Source organism: Xenopus laevis, chromosome 5S, assembly GCF_017654675.1.
Source record: "Xenopus laevis strain J_2021 chromosome 5S, Xenopus_laevis_v10.1, whole genome shotgun sequence".
NCBI lineage: Eukaryota > Metazoa > Chordata > Amphibia > Anura > Pipidae > Xenopus > Xenopus laevis.
In genome coordinates, this window is record NC_054380.1 from 40,765,042 (window position 1) to 40,786,568 (window position 21,527).

Genomic DNA, 21,527 nt, shown 5'->3' on the forward strand with positions numbered 1-21,527 from the left:
ATCCACAGCAAAGGATGCATGAAGAATGCTAATAAATATATACTAGTACAGTTACTTCTAAATCCAAACTCAAAATGCTGACAGCTACTCAGGGAAAAGTAACATGAAGAGTCAATTAATAGAATGCACAAGTTTTCCCAAGTCTAGAGACCAACCAGATTATCTTTTCAAAAAGCTAAATTGCTATGTGCCAAATGGTTACTAGATCACCAGAAAAATCTGTAGCTATTAATTTTCATTTTCCCCTCAATCTTCAGCTTTATGCAACTGTTGTTGCTTAAGAGTAAAGCTGGCCATAGATGCAAAGATCCGATTGTACAAATCATCAAACGATCGGACTTCCCCATCTCCCGACCTGCCACTAACCATTCCGATCAAATAAAGTAGAAAAGAACAGATCAGCCGATGTTCTACCCCTGACAGCAATCATACGAAGTTATGTCAGACAAAAGCTAGTGACAGTCTCCCTCTGAAAATCGTACCATCGGCAATATATGCAGAGATATTATCGGCAGCCGACAGAAATCTTTTAACCTGTCCGATTGACCAAACGACCAATGTCCACCTGACGAAAAATGTCGGGACTCTCCACACACTGCCTGAAAATCGTACGAATCTTTTATTTGTACGATCAGATCTTTGCGTCTATGGCCAGCTTAAGAGTTGGCATCATAAAGATAAGATGCACAGTACCCTAGAAACTCTTAAGTGCACTCTTGGGGGTATATTTATCAAAGAGTGAAGTTAAAGATTGCCACAGTCCTCTAGAGTGAAACTCCGCCACTCTCCATTCATTTCTATGCGATTTTGAAAGGCATATTTATCAAAGGATAAACTTTCACTTTCACCTATTAATAAAAACTCTTTTAAAAATCCCATAGAAATGAATGGAGAGTGGCAGAATTTAACTCTAGAGGACTATGGTGATCTCTAACTTCACTCTTTGATAAATATTCCCCATGGTATCCTGATGTTGTGTGTGCTATGATCTCTCTTTTGTTTTGTGCCTTTTTGTTTGTGATGTGTTAACTGGTTAAATTAAGGAATGTTTGATCATGGGGGAAATTTACTTACCTCCGAAAATCCAGTGCTTGTTTTGCGCATATCGCAACGCTAATTCAAGAAGTTACGAATTTAAAATTAAAAGTGTATTGGTGGTTTTTTTTTCGTTAGGTAGAAACAAATTTTTTTAAAAGCATTTTTTATGTAACTGGTCCTTTAACTTTAAAGGAGTTGTTCACCTTTGAGTTAACTTTTAGTAGGACGTTGAGAGTGATATTCTGAGACAATTTGTAATTGGTTTTAATTTTTTATTTGTGTTTTTCAAATTATTTAGCTTTTTATGCACCAGCTCTCCAGTTTGCAATTTCAAAACTCTGGTTGCTAGGGTCAAAATTACCCTAGTAACCATGCATTAATTTGAATGAAGATGAACAGGAGAGGGTCTGAATAGAGAGATGAGTAATAATAAGTAGCAACAATAATACATTTGAAGCCTTACAGAGAATTTGTTTTTAGATGGGGTCAGGGACCCCCATTTGAAAGCTGGAAAGAAGAAGTCATTTAATTGAAAAACTACAAAAAATAATGAGGACCAATTGAAAAGTTGCTTATTATATATATATTGTGCATAGCTACTGTCAAACTTTTTGTTCAGGTCAGATTTATCCATTTATATATGGAAGGAAGGGCTCAACAGGGATTAAATATAAACCTAATTCATCCACATTTCTTCCTGAAATGCAACATATTATCTTTGTATCAAATGTATAGATATCCTTGTTTCAACAGATTTTTTAAACAACATTTTTAAAAAATATAATACTGCAAGCTGGTGCATACTGCAGCTCTATCAATATCTGATACTTCAATGCAAGGCACTAGAGGGAGCAATGGTGCAAGACAAAATACATTTGCACATAAAAAAGGCAAATTGCCACATTTTAGCAGCTGTAGGAGGAGAGAATTTTTGGAGGCCTGTTTTTTTTTTTACAATGTAGGCCAAGATGATGCCAATATAGGATGGAAAGTGGTATTACTTGCTACACTGAAACAGAGTGAAGCTTCTATTTGTGTTCTCCAATGCAGCAGTTTGGTGTACATTAGTACAGGTATGGGGCCCAGGGTTATACAGATATGGAGTTTCTCCATAATATAAATCTTCATACTTTAAGATTTTAAAATTTATTTAAACATTAAATAAAACCAGTAGGATTGGTTTGCATCCAATATGGGGTTTTTAATCCCAGTTGGGATCAAGTACAAGGTACTGTTTAATTATTAAAAAAAGGATTTCTTCTTAAAAAATTTAATTATTTGATTGTAATGGAGTCTATGAGAGATGACCTTCCCACAATTCAGAGCTTTCTGGATAATGGGTTTGCTGGCAACAGATCCCCTACTGGTACAGGTATGGCAACCAGTTATCCAGAAGACTTGGAACCTGGGGCCTTCCAGATAAGGGGGTCTTTCTGTAATTTGGATCTCCATACCTTATGTGTAAAAAAATCTTTTAAACTTAATTAATCCCAATAGGATTGTTTTGCCTCCAATAATGATTAATTATATCTTAGTTGGGATAAAGTAAATGTTGCAGAGAAAAAGGAAATCATTTTTAAAAATATTAATTATTTGATGAGAATGGAGTCTATTGGAGATGGCCTTCCAATAAATCAAATCTTTTTGGATAAAAGGCTTCTGGATAACAGATCCCATACCTGTACTGCATATACAGCTATAGGCCACAATTCCTCTAAACTGATCAGCAATGGCAGATCTCTGGTTGGAAAGATGCTTTCGACCCCTTTAGATTAAACCCCTTAGAACCCACCTATATCAGCCATTCATTGAATAATCCTGTTGTGGAGAAGGAGTGGTTCTATCCATGTGTCCTCTGAACTCCCTCAAGTGCCAACAAGAGGCAATGGTAGACTGGATTTTCTCAGTGTCGGAGACTGACTGCATTTTCATAGGATGACTGGATAATCAGTCAATACTGCAATGAATAATGGTTGGTATTTTTCTGATGCCAGGGTATACACACATTACTAACACATACAAGAGAGGTAATAAATAATACAAACCAATCTATTGCCAGGTATAGAAAATGCTTTATTCATTTTCATTCATACTTGGAATACCGATATCATATTTATAGTTTGTTTAATTGAAAAGATCTTTTGTTTTTGTTTTTGTTTTTTTGTAAAATAAAAACGGCTGGATAAAAAAAAAAAAACTTTTAGAAATGAGTTCATGGTATCAATAGAAAGCACCTGGAACAAATTAAACAGAGTGCATGGACCTATACGTCTATCACTTTTACTAGTATATGCAATTAAAGGGGAACCATTAAGATATTATTTATTTCAGGTTTACCTTTTCAGGTGTAAATAACATCCATTAAAAATTTGCAGATATAGATTGTTTGTTAAGCCTGCCCTACTGTCCTGAAGGCAGAGCTGGTCTCTGTTGATTGACAACAGTGAGCTCTATATGACATTGATCCATCATTAGCCATAGATCTCTGGCCAATCTGAGAGATACAGTGAAATCAGCAATTGCACATGGAGCCGATAATGAAACAGGTTGTTTACCCTGCGCTTCTGAATTCCCATAGAACATGCATGATCCTGGAATAGATGCTGTACTCAAGCATTGTCACACAATCTGTGTCAGCGTGCATTTCGATACAGGTTGTGTGACAAAAACTGACCTGCCAGACGTTATACAAGAGCATTTAATACCAGAAGGCTTAGTAGGAATGTGCATGCTCTATAATGATGCAGCAATGCAGGAAAAGCTAACCCTAACAACCTGTAGCCGCTTCTGCAGAAGAGTCTGGAAATGAGCTGGACAGAAGATACACAGTATCCATTTTTGGTTGGCGTATAATAAACTATGGAATGTCTGTCTGTGAAAAGATGAATCAGTGGCTATAAAAAAGGTTGCTTTTTAACACTTTTTAATTGGTTTAAAAGATTTAGTTATTTATCAGTGTTTTTTTTCCAATAAGGTTTCATGGAACGGTTGGATCACACAAAAAACAACTAAGTAAACTCAAAGCCACAGACACTGTCTAACTAATGACTTTTTAATGGATGTATTACAAATGTGTTTCTGTTACCCTATTGCAGGCTTTGCTAGTTGAAAGAGGCATTCAAGAATGAAATAGAGTGAAGTGTTACATTTGAATAATCAGAGAATAAAAAATAAACACAACATGATAGATAAACCTTGTGTGTTGGTGGCTATCAAGGCATCCCTAATTACCACAAAAAAAAAAACTGATAATGTAAACTTCATATCAGGGGCTAGGACTACTGGCTACAGGTTCAGTGCAATAATACTGCATGGTTTGATTTCAATTCATTCCACAATATATATATATATATATATATATATATATATATATATATATATGTATATATATATATATATATATATATATATATATATATATATATATATATATATATATATATATCTATATCTATATCTATCTATATATCTATATATATATCTATATATCTATATATATATATCGAACAGTCCACGAGGTAGCCAGCACTCTCGATAAAAGGTTTGAGTCGCCTGGGTGCAGTATCAAAATATAGATATATACCAAGCAAGAGAAGGATCCGCACTCTCAGGTCTTAAATACTGTCAAAAAAGTTTTATTAAAACATGCGAGTCTGACGTTTCGGCCTCCTCCGAGGCCTTTCTCAAAGTATCAAATTGTTTATGAGAATGCCTTAAATACAAGAATTGGCGGGAATCTAGACAAATAGAAACAGACGTATTGATTACATCACCAGAACATCACTGCCAATTTAAATATCACTACTAACATCTCAATAAATATATTAAAAAGTGCATAGCACAAATATAAATAGCATTATTGTTAATAATCTCTATATAAGAAAATATTACTTACTAACTGTTAAAATCATCATGTAATGTAACATTGTTTCAATATACTGCTTTTACTCTCACTTGTCACTATATTTGTCACAGTGTTGAACAATGTTGCAAAAAGTTTACACAGAAAATAATGAGCACAGTTGTTAACATCACCTGGGTCTGGATGCGCTGTGTGCTATACAACTTTGGCTGCTGTTTGATTCATATGGGCGCACATTCATCTGTATACCATTGCCTCGCTTATCTGGATGGTCTGGGTAAGATCAATGTACCTCCTTGTTACATCTGACTGTGTTTGGCATAAGTGGACATTGTTCCACGTTGGAGGCTGCCGGGTCGATGCAGGGTTTATCTGTATGCTACACATACTCATCGCTGGTGGGCCGATCCCTGATGGTTTCGCTGCCCGGCCCATACAAATCGTGGGGATATGAGCATGTTATTTTCCACTACCCCGCGGACTGGCCGCACAGTTAACGCATAGATATGGGTGGCTTTATACCTTTAAACATCCCCCAGTAACACTGACTATTGATCTAAACAGAGAATCTATTACAATTTCTTGAGATGCGGATTGGAACTGTGCACTGTGCAGGACACTGGGACTTGGTCATATTCTATATAACTTTAATAATATTTTATACAACTTTAATAATATTTTCACCTGCATATATATAGACTTTTTTTGCATACATAATTTCGATGTACTTTTTGTTTTTTTGTTTGTTTTTTGGGTTTATTTAGACAACAGGGTGGTCTTAAGGAACACTGGATGAATATCCGTATTACGCTAATATGTCAATATTGGAATCACGTTAATATGTTATGTCATAGACATGCACTAAGGGTTAAAACAAGTGAATTGGTGATTTGGGATTTCCTCCTACACAGATGTAGTCACGACACATTGACATTGGGAACTTTTTAGGTGAATATGGAGGACTGATCACTGGGCATGTAGGGTTAATTATTACACACAAATTGTCTTTACGCACGCTACACGTTTTTGGCCCGTTAATCTCATGATAAGTAGGAATAGACTTAAATGGGGGTCTCTAGATAGCTGAAAGGGTGTGAGATCCACTATGGATGTTTCTATACCGGATATTAGGTCCTAAGTCACATAGCAGGGAAGCATACAAGCGTGATTTTCTATACATTAGTAAGTCTCTATTATTTTATTTTTTATTATTCCCTAGGGGTACAACGAGTGGTAGCTTTTATACTGAACATATAGGATGGACTGAGCTCCAGAGCAGGCCTGTCAACTGTGCTCATTATTTTCTGTGTAAACTTTTTGCAACATTGTTCAACACTGTGACAAGTGAGAGTAAAAGCAGTATATTGAAACAATGTTACATTACATGATGATTTTAACAGTTAGTAAGTAATATTTTCTTATATAGAGATTATTAACAATAATGCTATTTATATTTGTGCTATGCACTTTTTAATATATTTATTGAGATGTTAGTAGTGATATTTAAATTGGCAGTGATGTTCTGGTGATGTAATCAATACGTCTGTTTCTATTTGTCTAGATTCCCGCCAATTCTTGTATTTAAGGCATTCTCATAAACAATTTGATACTTTGAGAAAGGCCTCGGAGGAGGCCGAAACGTCAGACTCGCATGTTTTAATAAAACTTTTTTGACAGTATTTAAGACCTGAGAGTGCGGATCCTTCTCTTGCTTGGTATATATATATATATCTATATCTATCTATCTATATCTATATATATACATAGATATATCTACATATATATATAGATATATAGATATATCTATATATATATATATATATATATATATATATATATATATATATATATATATATATATATATATATATCTATATCTATATATCTATATCTATATCTATATCTATATCTATATCTATATATATATAATGTCTAACGTGCTGCTTGATTAAATCATCTAAGAAACATCCAGTTGTATAACATATTTTTAATAATATGTATACTAGGAACCTGTCAAAAATAGCATGCATGAGACTGAGTGGTGGAGAAAGATTTGTTTTCTCTGGTTATAAAGGGATATTTAATTACTGAACATAATACATGGCCAGAAACACATATTGGTACTTCTTGTTCTTAATCTGCTGCACATAAAATGGAGCTGCACAAAAAGAACATCCTTGTAAACATCTCCTCCATGCTGAATTGATCTTCTCAAGCTAGATGTGAAGCAGCATTTAGCAGCAATCTGAATATCGATGGCAGCATCAGAATGCTATGCTGTGCCATTTATCATACTGTAGAATGCCCAATATTAACAGCACTGAGATTTACTTTCTGCTGGCATTGTCTCCTGGTCAACTCTTACGCTACCATCATCATTTTCCTCTACAGGAAAGTTCTTGGCATTTGCGAGTATGTTTTCTACCAAACATCGAGCAGCTTCATCAATATTCATGTTGTCCTAAAAAACAAACAATTTGTCGGTCAGAGAGCGGAAGTAAATATGTGTGCAGCACATTCATGCAAACAAACACCATCCTCAGCTCAAATGGAAATTACATTCAAAGTGGTTAGGGCCTTTATGAGCAACTTTTCTGTAATAGTGTACTTGCAAAAACTGTTAAGTCAGAAACATTAGAGAGGACCGGTTACCTTGAGAAATAATTCCAAATCCTATTGTATGGGGTTAGTTTTTTGGTCTTGGAATCCACAAACACATCAAGCAGGCAGGTGATATTTTGTGGACTCTTATTATTACGGCAAGGTTTGCATCATGTCAAAATCTTGTTCAAGTGCCATAATGGGGAACCTGATGCACCTGCCCATGCACTGGTTACACATATACATGGTGAAAAGGGAGGGGGAATGTGAGGAGTGCAGTAATATTTAGGTAGTGCAGAATGGAAAGTGAAAGTAACTTCCTATTCTGTCTTATGCTTAAGGCATAGAGAAGGGGCAGGCAATATATGATTGACAGCTGAGACATTTAAATGAATTTATTAAAGGTATAACTTTGAGAAAATAATTTGGGTTGCATGTTTAATTTGAAAATTACTTTTATTATACAGCTTTTCAAGTCTGGGTGATAGGCCCCCTTTAAGTTTGTATTCCAGGGTTATATACAACTCTCACTGTAGTGAAACCCCTAGGTTATCACAATACAAATCAATTTCTTGCAATACGTTTTGACAAAATTGGTTGTCCCCAAAACATAGTGTGGTAAGGCAAAATAAAACGAACTGCTGAAACAATTGTGCATGAAGCACTGTGTTATGAATAGCATCTATGACCATTACATTTTAGCAACTACATAAAACAACTTGTAACAAAATAATCCTCACAAATAACCCACATTGCATGTACACTAAATGACTGCAGCATCACATTCTCTAGTAAGGGGGATTGGTTAAAATCTGACCTGACCAGATCATACATGACCAGATCATACATAACCAGATCATACATAACCAGATGAACATATGGTTTGCGGAGGACCATGGTCATCACATGCATGGGTCCTCAGACCTACTTTGCCTTGTAAATACCAGCACGTTTTGTGATCTGTTCGTTTGGCCACAGCAGGTACCTGTATAGGCTGCATATAACAGATAGTTGTTCTCTGCCTCAGTCTGAATGAGCAGATCACAGGGGTATACAATTACTCATGGCTATATACTAAAGTACTGTAGAAACAATAGGTATGCTTCAAAAGATTTTAAAACTTTCTGCCTGGGGCAAAGTTAATCAAGGCGATTCAGAGCATTTTGTCCCCTAAGCATTTTCCAACTTGGTGGGTTAGCTTGGGAATGCAAATCAAATGAATGGGGAGCAATTGTAAGTGTTTCATTACCCACCAATGAATACACTTATTACCAGAGCCCCAAAATGTACCTATACTAAAAGTTTGCTCTTATTGTTTGCCGGCAGTAAAATTAAAATATAATGAACTTAACAAGAAAGGCTTGCCGTTAAGATGAAAGTTAAACTTGTGTAATCCTTTCACAGCCACAAGTTATACTTATTATGATTATTTGATCTTTATACCTAAATGTTCCTAGATGTCCACTGCTTACTCTTATCTTGAAACTCATAACTATATAAATTAAGTTCAGCGCTGGTGCAAAGGGCCATGGGAAGTTAGAGCAGTCAGTACACTGTAGTTTCAAGTGCGCACTCATTTTATTATTATTAACATGTATTTATATAGCGCCAACATATTTTGCAGTGCTAATCTTTGTTACCTTTGCAGAAGTTTCAAACCATGCAGCAAAGCCATTTTCTTTACAGAAGAGGTCCATTTGGTGAGGGCTCTGTATGCTGTTTTCCTTCTTTTGATCACACTTGTTGGCCAGAAGAACTGCAGGTATAGGACCGCCGCTTGGAAGGAAGACTTTGCTGTCCAAGTCAGATTTCCACTTTGTGATGGCTTCAAACGTTGACCCTCTTGTTACATCAAATACCACAAAAGCTCCAACAGCCTCCTTGTAGTATACGCGTGTCATGTTTCCAAATCGCTCTTGTCCTGTAGAAGAGAAACATTATTTACATCTTAGGATAAATCATGTAGCTTTCATTGCTAGTTTGTTTAATGTTAAGCTGTGGCCACATGTATGGAACCCTACCACTTACTGTGTATAAATAAAGAGGGATTATTGCACCTGGCCTTGGTATTACAATAAACAATTTTGGAATATCCATAGAAAACCTGCACAGACATATGTAGAAAATAAAAACACCTTGCAAGCTCCAGATTAATATAACATGACAGACTATCAGGTGTTAAAATTCTAAATCACCTAGATAGGTATAAAAACAAGTATAAAGCAAAATCTCATCTTTATAGTTCAATATAACTATTAGTGGCAGATTTATTAAGGTTTGAATGGTAAATTTGATTTTTTAAACAAAGAAATGTGTCAAAACTCATAAACTCGAATTTAATGCATCAACTCGAATATAAATTTGAATGTGAGATTTATCACAGCTCAGACATGGAAATAGTTCTATATCAAATATTTGCCACCTAAAACCTGCCGAATTAATTTACAAGTCAATGGTAAAGGTCAGTAACATTTGTTTGAATTTTAGATGTTCGAGTTTTTTCTTAAATAAGATAACATTTAAGTTTTGAGTACATTCATTATTAGAGTAAAAAAAAAATGTCACATAAATTTGAAATTCGACCTAAGATTAATCTGCCCCTTAATGACAATAATAATTAATCCTGTTCCACAATAACAAATTATACACTTCAGAGAAAGAAGGGTTCTTATTTTCTGGACATGTAAGATTTTCTGAGAATAATGGGCTTCATAAACTTCCTAGAACTCTTCTTCCTCATTGAGGTCTGTTTCAAACAGATGAGGACAGGCACATCCCAAGTAGCTGCTTGCACAAGTTTTTCTCGCTGAAATATAAACAGCTGGCTAAATGTGGCCATACACGGGCTGTTAAAAGCTGCCGACAGACCAAGTCGGCAGCTTATTGGCCCGTGTATGGGGCCCCCCGTCGGGCTTCCTTGATCGAGATCTGGACGAAAGTCTGGCCGAAAGAGCCAGCGCTACACAATAGAATGGCTTTCAGATAAGCTATTGTTTCTTTTACTCAATGTGACAGGAGAAGTCGCAGTTGGACTTTATTGAGTGATGTTCTCAGGGGTTATCATGTGTCAGGGAGTGGTTATCTTGTTACCTTCCCATTGTTCTGTTGATAATCTGCTGGAGGGAAAAGGAGGGGCTGATATCACTACATCTTGCAGAGTAGCAGTAAAGGATGACTGAAGTTTATCACAGCACATGTCGCATGACTGAGTGAACCTGGGAAACTGACATGTATAGTCCATGTCAGATTTTAAAATCTCATTTGCTCTTTTAGAAAAACAGATTTCAGTGCAGAATTCTGCTGGACCTGTTATCCAGACTTGGACATGTTATCCAGAATGCTCATGACCTGGGGTTTTCTTAGTAAGGGGTCTTCCTGTAATTTGGATCTCATTACCCTAAGTCTATTTAAAAATTATTTAAACTATAATTAAACCCATTAGGATTGTTTTGCTTCCAATAAAGATGAATTACAGTGGTGTGAAAAACTATTTGCCCCCTTCCTGATTTCTTATTCTTTTGCATGTTTGTCACACAAAATGTTTCTGATCATCAAACACATTTAACTATTAGTCAAAGATAACACAAGTATACACAAAATGCAGTTTTTAAATGAGGGTTTTAAATGGGTTTTTATTATTTAGGGAGAAAAGAAATCCAAACCTGTGTGAAAAAAGTAATTGCCCCCTGAACCTAATAACTGGTTGGGCCACCCTTAGCAGCAATAACTGCAATCAAGCGTTTGCGATAACTTGCAACGAGTCTTTTACATCGCTCTGGAGGAATTTTGGCCCACTCATCTTTGCAGAATTGTTGTAATTCAGCTTTATTTGAGGGTTTTCTAGCATGAACCGCCTTTTTAAGGTCATGCCACAACATCTCAATAGGATTCAGGTCAGGACTTTGACTAGGCCACTCCAAAGTCTTCATTTTGTTTTTCTTCAGCCATTCAGAGGTGGATTTGCTGGTGTGTTTTGGGTCATTGTCCTGCTGCAGCACCCAAGATCGCTTCAGCTTGAGTTGACGAACAGATGGCCGGACATTCTCCTTCAGGATTTTTTGGTAGACAGTAGAATTCATGGTTCCATCTATCACAGCAAGTCTTCCAGGTCCTGAAGCAGCAAAACAACCCCAGACCATCACACTACCACCATATTTTACTGTTGGTATGATGTTCTTTTCCTGAAATGCTGTATTACTTTTACGCCAGATGTAACGGGACGCGCACCTTCCAAAAAGTACAACTTTTGTCTCGTCAGTCCACAAGGTATTTTCCCAAAAGTCTTGGCAATCATCGAGATGTTTTTTAGCAAAATTGAGACGAGCCTTAATGTTCTTTTTGCTTAAAAGTGGTTTGCGCCTTGGAAATCTGCCATGCAGGCCGTTTTTGCCCAGTCTCTTTCTTATGGTGGAGTCGTGAACACTGACCTTAATTGAGGCAAGTGAGGCCTGCAGTTCTTTAGATGTTGTCCTGGGGTCTTTTGTGGCCTCTCGGATGAGTTGTCTCTGCGCTCTTGGGGTAATTTTGGTCGGCCGGCCACTCCTGGGAAGGTTCACCACTGTTCCATGTTTTTGCCATTTGTGGATAATGGCTCTCACTGTGGTTTGCTGGAGTCCCAAAGCTTTAGAAATGGCTTTATAACCTTTGAAATTGAACTCAGGTGTGATAAACCACAGTTAAGTTATTTTTTAACAAGGGGGGCAATCACTTTTTCACACGGGCCCATGTAGATTTGGAGTTTTTTTTTCTCCCTTAATAACGTAAACCTTCATTTAAAAACTGCATTTTGTGTTCAATTATGTTATCTTTGACTAATAGTTAACGGTTTTTGATGAGCACAAACATTTAAGTGTGACAAACATGCAAAAGAATAAGAAATCAGGAAGGGGTCAAATAGTTTTTCACACCACTGTATATATCAGTTCGAATAAAGTTCAAGGTACTGTTTTACTTTTATAGAGAAAAAGGAAATATTTTTTTAGAAATGTGAATTATCTGATTAAATCTATGGGAGTCTATGGGAGATACATTTCACATTATTTGGGTTTCTGGATAATGTATAATGGATAATGGATCCCATACCTGTATAGACATAGCCTGTATAAAGTACAGTAAAGTTGTCATTGTTCTTCAGTCGTAAAAGATACTTTTATAGTTGCTTTATAAGCACAGAAAAAAAGTCCATTAACAAAAGAAAGAAAATTAGCTTTGACAAAGTCTTCTTGTCCATTTACTTATAAATTCATTATGAAAGCATTTTAAAAATGTTTCAGCATTCCTCTAAATGTCAGAAAATGTGTCTTAATCCAGTGAGCACATGGGTAAGGATTTAAGTCACTCGAGAAAGGTCTCATTCCTGAAGAACACAGAAGAGGATAATCCTTTTTCATTCTTTATTGCATTAAAATACTTCATTACCTGCCCCTCCAATTTGGGAAGCCAGAGAGATTTGCATAAATAAGATGGCCTAGAGCAAAACATTCACAATCTGCACTTCTATTCTCTCTTCCCAGTTTGCTAAATCAATATCTGATATCCCTTACATTGGTACAAATAACTGATTTATTATGAGTTACCCAGTCTGACTGAATCATTAAGAAGCATTAGAAATGGACCTGCTACAAATTAGTGTAGAAACCAATGTTACCTAACAAATCAGCTTGCAGTTGCATCCTTACTCCAACAGTCCCAGCTATTACTAAAAGTCAAAATCAAGGCCTGACCTTGGGCTCCAATGGCATGTTATGATGCTGTAAATGACATTCCACACAGTGTTCCGGCCTTTATTCAAAGACAAAATGTAAAAAAAAAATCTAAATTATACAACAAATCTAATAATCTCAATTTTGCAACAAAAAAAAATCCTGAAAATATCAGGATTATTTTAGCTTCAGTCTGTATATATGTTTGTGTGTTTAGTTGAATGAAAAACAAACTATATGGGGTGAGCGACAAACATTAGTGGACAGTTGTTCGTACGTACATGTTTTGTTAGACATATAACAAAGTAGAATCAGGAATTTTTGCTGAGGAAATAGTGGTGTCAATACCCAGTGTGATCTAGGGAAGTTGATTTGTCCAATGTTTCCAACTATAGGCCTTCATGCATGAACAGTGTGGCACTGTGGGTGGTACTCTCCTAGTTTAAACTCAAGTGAAATGTTTGTTGTAGCATTTAGGATGTGATCTGGGGATGCTATCCATGGAGGCTCAGCAATTTATGATAAACTTATTAGCAGATCTTTATAAAGAGGTTTGACAGATTGAAGAGAGCACTAACATGTAGTAGGTGGGGCACAAGATTCTCCAGTAATTACTGATCAAACATGAAATTCAGGTTAATACGCTGAGCTCCAGGTGTAAATGACCATTTCAATTTATACCACACCCGGTTTTTCTGCCAGGCATTCATGTTCAACAGATTGCAATCTTCTGAACGGGTAACAGCAAGAGTATCATTTCAATTAAATAGGATTAATTTGTGTAAAGAGTGAAACAGAGGGAAACAAAAATGTCCTGAAAATTATACTGGGAGACAAGTTCAGCCAATGTTCAATTTTTGACCATGACTATAAGTGGGCAAGTGCAGGCATACTTCTCAACAACTGAAGAAAGTAAAGAGCTATGTTGTCAATTTGCTGGTTTGTTACAGGCCCAATAAGTAAATATATAAGGTGATCCCATTTTTGTTGAAAGATACCAAACATAAGAAGAAGTATTCAAATGTGCCAACCAGACTAGCAAGGGTAGCAAGACAAGCAAGTTTAAGGGGTTGTTCACCTTCAAACAACTAGATGTTTTCCGATAGATCACCAGAAATAATTACTTTTTTCCAATTACTCTTCATTTTCTATGTGTCATCGTTTTTCTAATATTAGAGTGTAAAGTGTATTTTTTCACCTTCTAAAGCATAACTAAGGGGGGATCGCCGACCCTGTAAATTGTTCTAAATTGATACATTTCTTATCTTTGTCCATGCTGAGCAGAATCTCTGGGTTTCATTACAGGCAGCTGTTGGAATTGATACAATAGTTGCTAATACCAGGGGTGAGCATGGCAGGAGAGCCATGGCAGATTTAACAACTTAAATCCATCAAGATTAAAGTACAGAAAGTTTAAGTACAACATATAGAGTTAGACAGAGTTGGACAGCAGTTGGATCAGAGTTGAATTGTGAATCTCCAAGCAAACACTGGACATCACTGCTCAACAATTCTTCTATCAAGATAAGCCGGATTATACTGTCTAACTATGTTTAATTTGATTGCCTTCTTTTTCTCTCTCTCCTCTATACTTCTGCATATATACTCTGCACTCCAACATCCATCAAACTATCCGGAAATTGAAATCTCCTCTTCACTGCTCCCATCACCCTCTCTCAATTTAAGCACACTATCTTGTATTGTTAAATCTATTATCCTCTCTCATCCATCAAACAATACACTGCTCGCACTGTCAAATCTAGGTCACACCTTGTCTCACTCTCATTATTACTGTTACTTGCAGCTGGAGATATCTCCCCAAACCCTGGTCCAACTCACTCATTTGTACCCTCACTTATTCCTACTCTCAGGCATTCAACAAGGTCTTTTCCAGTCTCTCAGACTTTACGCACTTCTAATATTGCAAACCTAATTCACATAAAACCAGCACCCTCCCTGCCTTTCTCATGTGCCCTCTGGAATGCACGGTCAATCTGCAATAAACTAACAGCAGTCCATGACCTCTTTATAGCTAAATCCCTTCACCTTCTTGCAATCACTGAAACATGGCTTTCCCCCTCAGACACCGCTTCACCTGCTGCCCTCTGCTATGGAGGCTTCTCACTTAGTCACACTCCTAGACCGGATGGCCATCATGGCGGTGGGGTGGGATTTCTTCTCTCCCCCAAATGTAGGTTTCAAAATCTAACTACACCGACTTCTCTCTCCTTCGCTTCTTTTGAAGTCCACAGCATACGTTTGTTTTCTCCAATCTCTCTGCGTGTTGCTGTCATATATCGCCCCCCAGGTCCCTACTCCACCTTCTTGGATCACTTTGTTGCCTGGCTTCCATACTTTCTCTCCAGTGAGACACCTGCTCTCATTTTAGGGGACTTCAACATCCCCATTGACAACTCTGCTTCTGCTGCCACCTCTAAACTTCTCTCTCTAACAGCTTCTTTTGGTCTCTCTCAGTGGACCGACTCACCTACCCACATCGAGGGTCATGCTCTTGACCTTATATTCTGCCACTCATGCTGCCCATCCAACTTAATTAACTCTCCCTACCCTCTGTCTGACCATCATCTACTCTCCTTTCAGATACTGCTTTCACCTGCACCTTCACAATCATCTCTCTCTACCCACACGTACAGAAACCTTAATGCCTTTGAACCACAACAATTATCAACAGTATCAGCACAATCTATATCTCATATTAATACTCTCTCCTGTCCCAATATGGCAGCTTCTCTTTACAACGATGCCCTTTTAACAGAGCTTGACTCCCTTGCACCTTCTACCACCCGTCACAGCCGGCCAGCTAAACCCCAACCCTGGCACACTAGTGTAACACGGTACCTCAGAAGATGTAGTAGATCAGCTGAGCGACGGTGGAGAAAGTCACGAACTGATCCTGACCTTCATCCACTTCAAATTCATGCTCTCCTGCTATAACCAAGCTCTATCATTAGCCAAAGAACAATACTTCTCTTATCTAATATCTACTATGTCCTCCAAACCACAGCAGCTGTTTGCCACATTTAACTCACTCCTATGCCCCCCTCCACCTCCTCCACCTATTAATGTTACCGCCCAAGACCTTGCTCATTTCTTTAATGAAAAATAGATCTCATTAGGCTGAGCATACCGTCCGACAACAATCTCAGACCAACGTGCAGTCCACTCACATCTACTTTGCACTCCTTCACCCCTGCAACTCTAGATGAAGTTAGCAAACTTCTAGCCAGCTCAAAGCCCACCACCTGCTCCCTTGACCCCATCCCCTCTTGCCTTCTCCACCCAATCTCTGATACACTCTCCCCTGCACTTACCCACCTATTCAATCTTTCACTCTCTACTGGTACCTTTCCATCATTATACAAACAAGCACTAATCACTCCTATCCTCAAAAAACCTTCCCTTGATCCCAGCTCTCCCACTATCGACCGGTCTCCCTTCTTCTATTCGCATCCAAATTACTAGAAAGGCTTGTTTACAAATGCCTGATCCAGCATCTCACTCACAACTCCCTCCTCGACCCCTTGCAATCTGGCTTCCACCCATCACACTCGACTGAAACTGCACTCACCAAAGTAACCAATGATCTTCTATTGGCAAAGTCTAAAGGTCATTATTCCATTCTAATCCTTCTAGATCTCTCTGCAGCCTTTGACACAGTTGACCACACACTCCTCCTTGACATTCTACACTCATCTGGCATTCGGGACACTGCTCTTTCATGGTTTACATCTTATCTGTCTGACCGTTCCTTTAAAGTTTCCTTCTCTAACTCTACTTCTACTACTTTCCCACTCTCTGTTGGAGTTCCTCAAGGCTCTGTTCTTGGCCCCCTGCTGTTCTCGCTCTATACAACTTCACTAGGAAAACTCATTCAGTCATTTGGACTTCAGTATCACCTTTATGCTGATGACACCCAACTCTACTTGTCTACTCCTGATCTTTCTAATTCTGTCCTTTCCCAAGTCACAGACCGTCTCTCTGCTGTCTCCTCCTGGATGTCACAGCTCCACCTGAAACTGAACCTTTCTAAAACAGAACACATTATATTTCCTCCAAGATCTTCCCCTGTCCCTCAGATATCACTCACCGTAAACAACACCACCTTTCATTCCACTACACAGGCACGCTGCCTAGGAGTCATCTTAGACTCTCATCTGTCTTTTTCACCACACATTCAAACACTTGCAAAATCTTGCCGTATTCAACTGCGCAACATTGCTTGAATACGATCCTATCTCAGTTCAGAATCAACTAAAACACTGATTCAGTCTCTCATCATCTCCCACCTTGATTACTGCAACTTACTCCTCGCAGGTATTCTAACAAGTCACCTTTCACAACTCCAATCTGTTCTAAACGCGGCCGCTAGACTCATTCATCTAGCTCGCCGCTCAACATCAGCTGCTCCCATATGTATGTCCCTTCACTGGCTCCCAATCTCTTCTAGAATCAAATTCAAATTACTTACACTCACATTCAAGGCCCTTAATAATGAAACCCCTCCCTATATTTCATCTCTAATCTCCAAATACACTCCTTCACGAAACCTACGCTCCGCTTCTGATCTTCGCCTCACTTCTCCTCTGGTCACTTCTGCCCATTCTCGTCTACAAGACTTCTCTCGGGCTTCTGCTTTTCTCTGGAACTCTCTGCCACAAGCTGTCAGACTTTCTCCTTCCTTCCAAACTTTCAAGCGCTCCTTATAGACCCATCTGTTTAAAGAGGCTTATTCAATGTACCTTAATTAATCATTGCTGTATCAAAAATGACAAAGTGTTTATACAATCCTAATGTCTCAATTGTACCCTAAACTTTTAGTTTGTAAACCCTATTGTACTCTGTAATCCTTGTCTGTTATCCACCATTTATTCCCTGTTTGCTATAACTGCAGTAAAGCACTGCGTATCTTGACAGCGCTATATAAATAAATAAATGATGATGATAATACTCCAGAGATGTTGCTGAGAAATGTATCAACTAAATGTTGCAAAATGGTAACAGAATTACTGAGCTGCCAGACTCAAACACCAGAGACAGGTACATACAACTTCAAACTTAGATTTTGGAAACACAGTAAAAAATAAATAATGCAAAGTAATTGAAAGAAGTCTTTATTTCTGGGGAACTATCCGAAAACAACTGAACTGAAAAAAAGTGTATGGAAGGTGAACAACCCCTTTAAATATGAAAAAAGCAAATAGAAAAAAATTAGAAAGAGCAAATTAACAGACAGACAGAGAAACCACTTACAGGTAAACAAATTAAAGGATTTCTGTGTAACGAAGGTGTGAATAATGTTGATGACAAAACAAATCCTTATGTTATGTCTCGCACAGTGCAACCTGCTATCGTTAAATGGAAAAAAAACAGTTGAAAAGTTACAAAGTAAAATATTTGTAAAAAATATGATCTGTATGAAATCAACAACAATTGGCATGGGAATTAAGCTGTATCTTTTTCAAACGTTTTTGGCTTTGCAGGATTATAAAGGTACTAAAGTACTACATTACAGAGAAGCAGCATATCAATCAACTAGGCTTTTATATAGCGTAGGTTATTGAAATCCAAGGTGTTGTCTAGTGTCTTTATAGTTGAAAGTATGGCTTACATTACTTTTTATTTACACAAATGTTTCAGTCAGTTGTGTACAGTGTCACTTAGTGACGATCACTTAGATAACAGCCATGAGTACCACAGTATTTATTGTACTTGTTATACATAGCTTTTGTCTATTATGAAGTTCAAGAGAAACTGATAATGCAGATTTTGGGGTAAAGCTTCTGGATTGTAAATAAATGAGCTGCCTCTGTGCAAAGAAGCCCAAGGTGATGAAAATAGTCTAATCACTTTACCTGCATTCCTTTCAGTATAAAGAGTTACTGACGATCAACAACACCTCCTGGTACCACAGAGGTAAATATTGTACGAGACAGCATGCTTTCATCATGATTCTTATTTTATTGATACAACAAACATTCAGATGAATTCTTCGTTATAAAACATATCTCCAAGAGGCTCACATCTAATCATAGATAAAGGGAACCACTATAATGCCATCACTGTAGTACATATTGGGGAAGAACCAACATTAACTTAGTGGGATCCTCTTCTTCACAACAGTGATTTACACACATTATGATCATTTGTGTCCAATAGGTTGTTCCCTGCTCATGAATCCACTGATCGCCCAATAAAATGGCAAATGTGAGATACCCAAAGGTATAATGCCACCTACAGTATAAAAAGGAAGAGCTTGAGCATGAGCCTAACACCTACCATATAATGTCCAGATCTCACCACCCCTTATTAGTTACTGAAGAAAATGAAAATAATAGGATATTGAAGGCTACAGGGTGCTAAGAAGCACCAATGGGCTCAAGTGCTAAAGCTATTAGGTCACTTTATATTTACATTAGGACATTTCATAAAAGACTTACATGTTGTGGCACTGAAATGTTCCTTTAATAGGGGTCACTGACCCTGGTAGCCCATAAGCTGTTGCTCTGTGAGGCTACAATTTTATTGGTATTATTTTTTTTTTTGGTAACTTATCTTTGTATTCAGGTTCTCTCTGATTTATATTCTATTTTCACATTTAAAACACTGCCTAGTTGCTAGGGTAATTTGGAGATTGCATTCCAAGCTGAACAAAGAGCTAAATATTTCAAAAACTGCAAATTGTCTAAGAAAATCACTCTCTGTCATACTAAAAGTTAATTTACTGGTGAACATCTCCTTTAAAAAGCATAGCTTATATAAATGTATTGATGAGGGATGCACTGAAATCTCCTTCCAGAATGCAATTAACTAATAATTACTAATGAACTACACAAAGGGAATACAATAATTGTATACACATACTGTATATTAAACATGCATATCAGTCTGTGTTTCACACTAGACATTGTTCTAAGATTATTTTAGCACAAAATTATATTTTGAAGCACGTGTGGCTAAATTGTCCAAATGCTTAGGAAAAGCTATATGTTCTTTACAAAGAATTTGGTTAGCCCAATGGCATCACCAATGATGCTGCTGGAAGGAACTTTGCAATAGGCTGGCAAACCAATTTTACAGGACTGCCTATGTCTTGCCAACTCAATATACCCTTGTATGCTCTTGTTCAAGAAATGCTGCCTACAACCTTGCACTGAAAGTAAATATATTTTAAAAATGGAGAGGGTTTGTAGGAATTTATACTTTATAATGTATTGATAACATACAAGCATAGCTTAGTTTATTGTGAGCACAGTGGGATTTGGTTTTTAACAATGGGGTCAAATAGTAATTTGCCTTCAATATTTTACCTGCAGTAGACCAAAGGTAATTGCTGACTGGTTGCTATGGGTCAATGCTGTTGGTAAATGAGCCATCTGTGTTTGTTGTAGTTTAGGATTTGCGCACATACATTATATATACTGTATGAGTGAAAGAAGCTGTAGTGCATGATTAAGCTGCAATTCTCTCTTCTGTACAGTAATACAAGTGAGTTTTTATATACAGTTGTGCTCAGAATAATAGCAGTGTGTTTTAAAACGTGAAAAAAGCTCAAAATCCTTACAATATAATTCCTTACACACAAATGCATTGGGAACACTGCACATTATATTGAAAACCAAAACATGAAAAATTAATGAAATTTGTGTTATTTCTTTACAAAAAGTGAAGAAACAGCAATATAAGGCTGTTCTAAAAAAAAAATAGCAGTTTTCTATTGGATTAAGGTCCGGGGATTGGGCTGGCCACTCCATAAGGGGAAATCTTGTTTGCCTGGAACCAAGATGTTGCTGGTTTACTGGTGTGTTTGGGGGTCGTTGTCTTGTTGAAAAAAACATTTCAAGGGCATTTCCTCTTTGGCATAAGGCAACATGACCTATGTATTGAAACTGATCCATGATCCCTGGTATGCAATCAATAGGCCCAAAACCATTGTATGAGAAACATCCCCAAAAAATCTATAAATAGTGTATATTTGGAATCAAATCTACCATGTATACTTAAAGGGGTAGTTCTTCCAAACATAAGGGGTAGTTCTTGTTCACCATAAGCAAAGACTTTTTTCAATTGCTTTCCATCTTTTTTTTTTTTTTTTTTTTTTTTTACCGTTCTCCCAAAATTTAAGTTTTTAGGGGTCCGTTTACTAAAGTGCGTTAAAAATATTCGCACAATATATAGACAGAATTTTCGGCAAATATGTTATCGCCAGTTTACTAACCTGCGGTAAATATAAATTTGCGAATTTTCTTGCGCAAGAATAATTGTTCGCCAGTTATCGCATTCGCTGAAAATAACACTACGTACAC

The 21,527-nt window shown here is 37.2% G+C and overlaps 1 protein-coding gene across 1 annotated transcript in view; it reads right to left on the minus strand.

Annotated features, from left to right (window-relative positions):
• Positions 1-6,872: 6,872 nt before the first annotated feature.
• rab32.S (RAB32, member RAS oncogene family S homeolog) overlaps positions 6,873-21,527 on the minus strand; it is a 34,443-nt gene continuing 19,788 nt past the window's right edge. The window contains exons 2-3 of the mRNA NM_001096662.1: positions 9,142-9,422; positions 6,873-7,361 (exon numbers count right to left, since the gene is read on the minus strand). Of these exons, the coding sequence (NP_001090131.1) occupies positions 7,212-7,361; positions 9,142-9,422 (431 nt within the window). The 3' untranslated portion in view covers positions 6,873-7,211. The remainder of the gene's footprint in view (positions 7,362-9,141; positions 9,423-21,527) is intronic.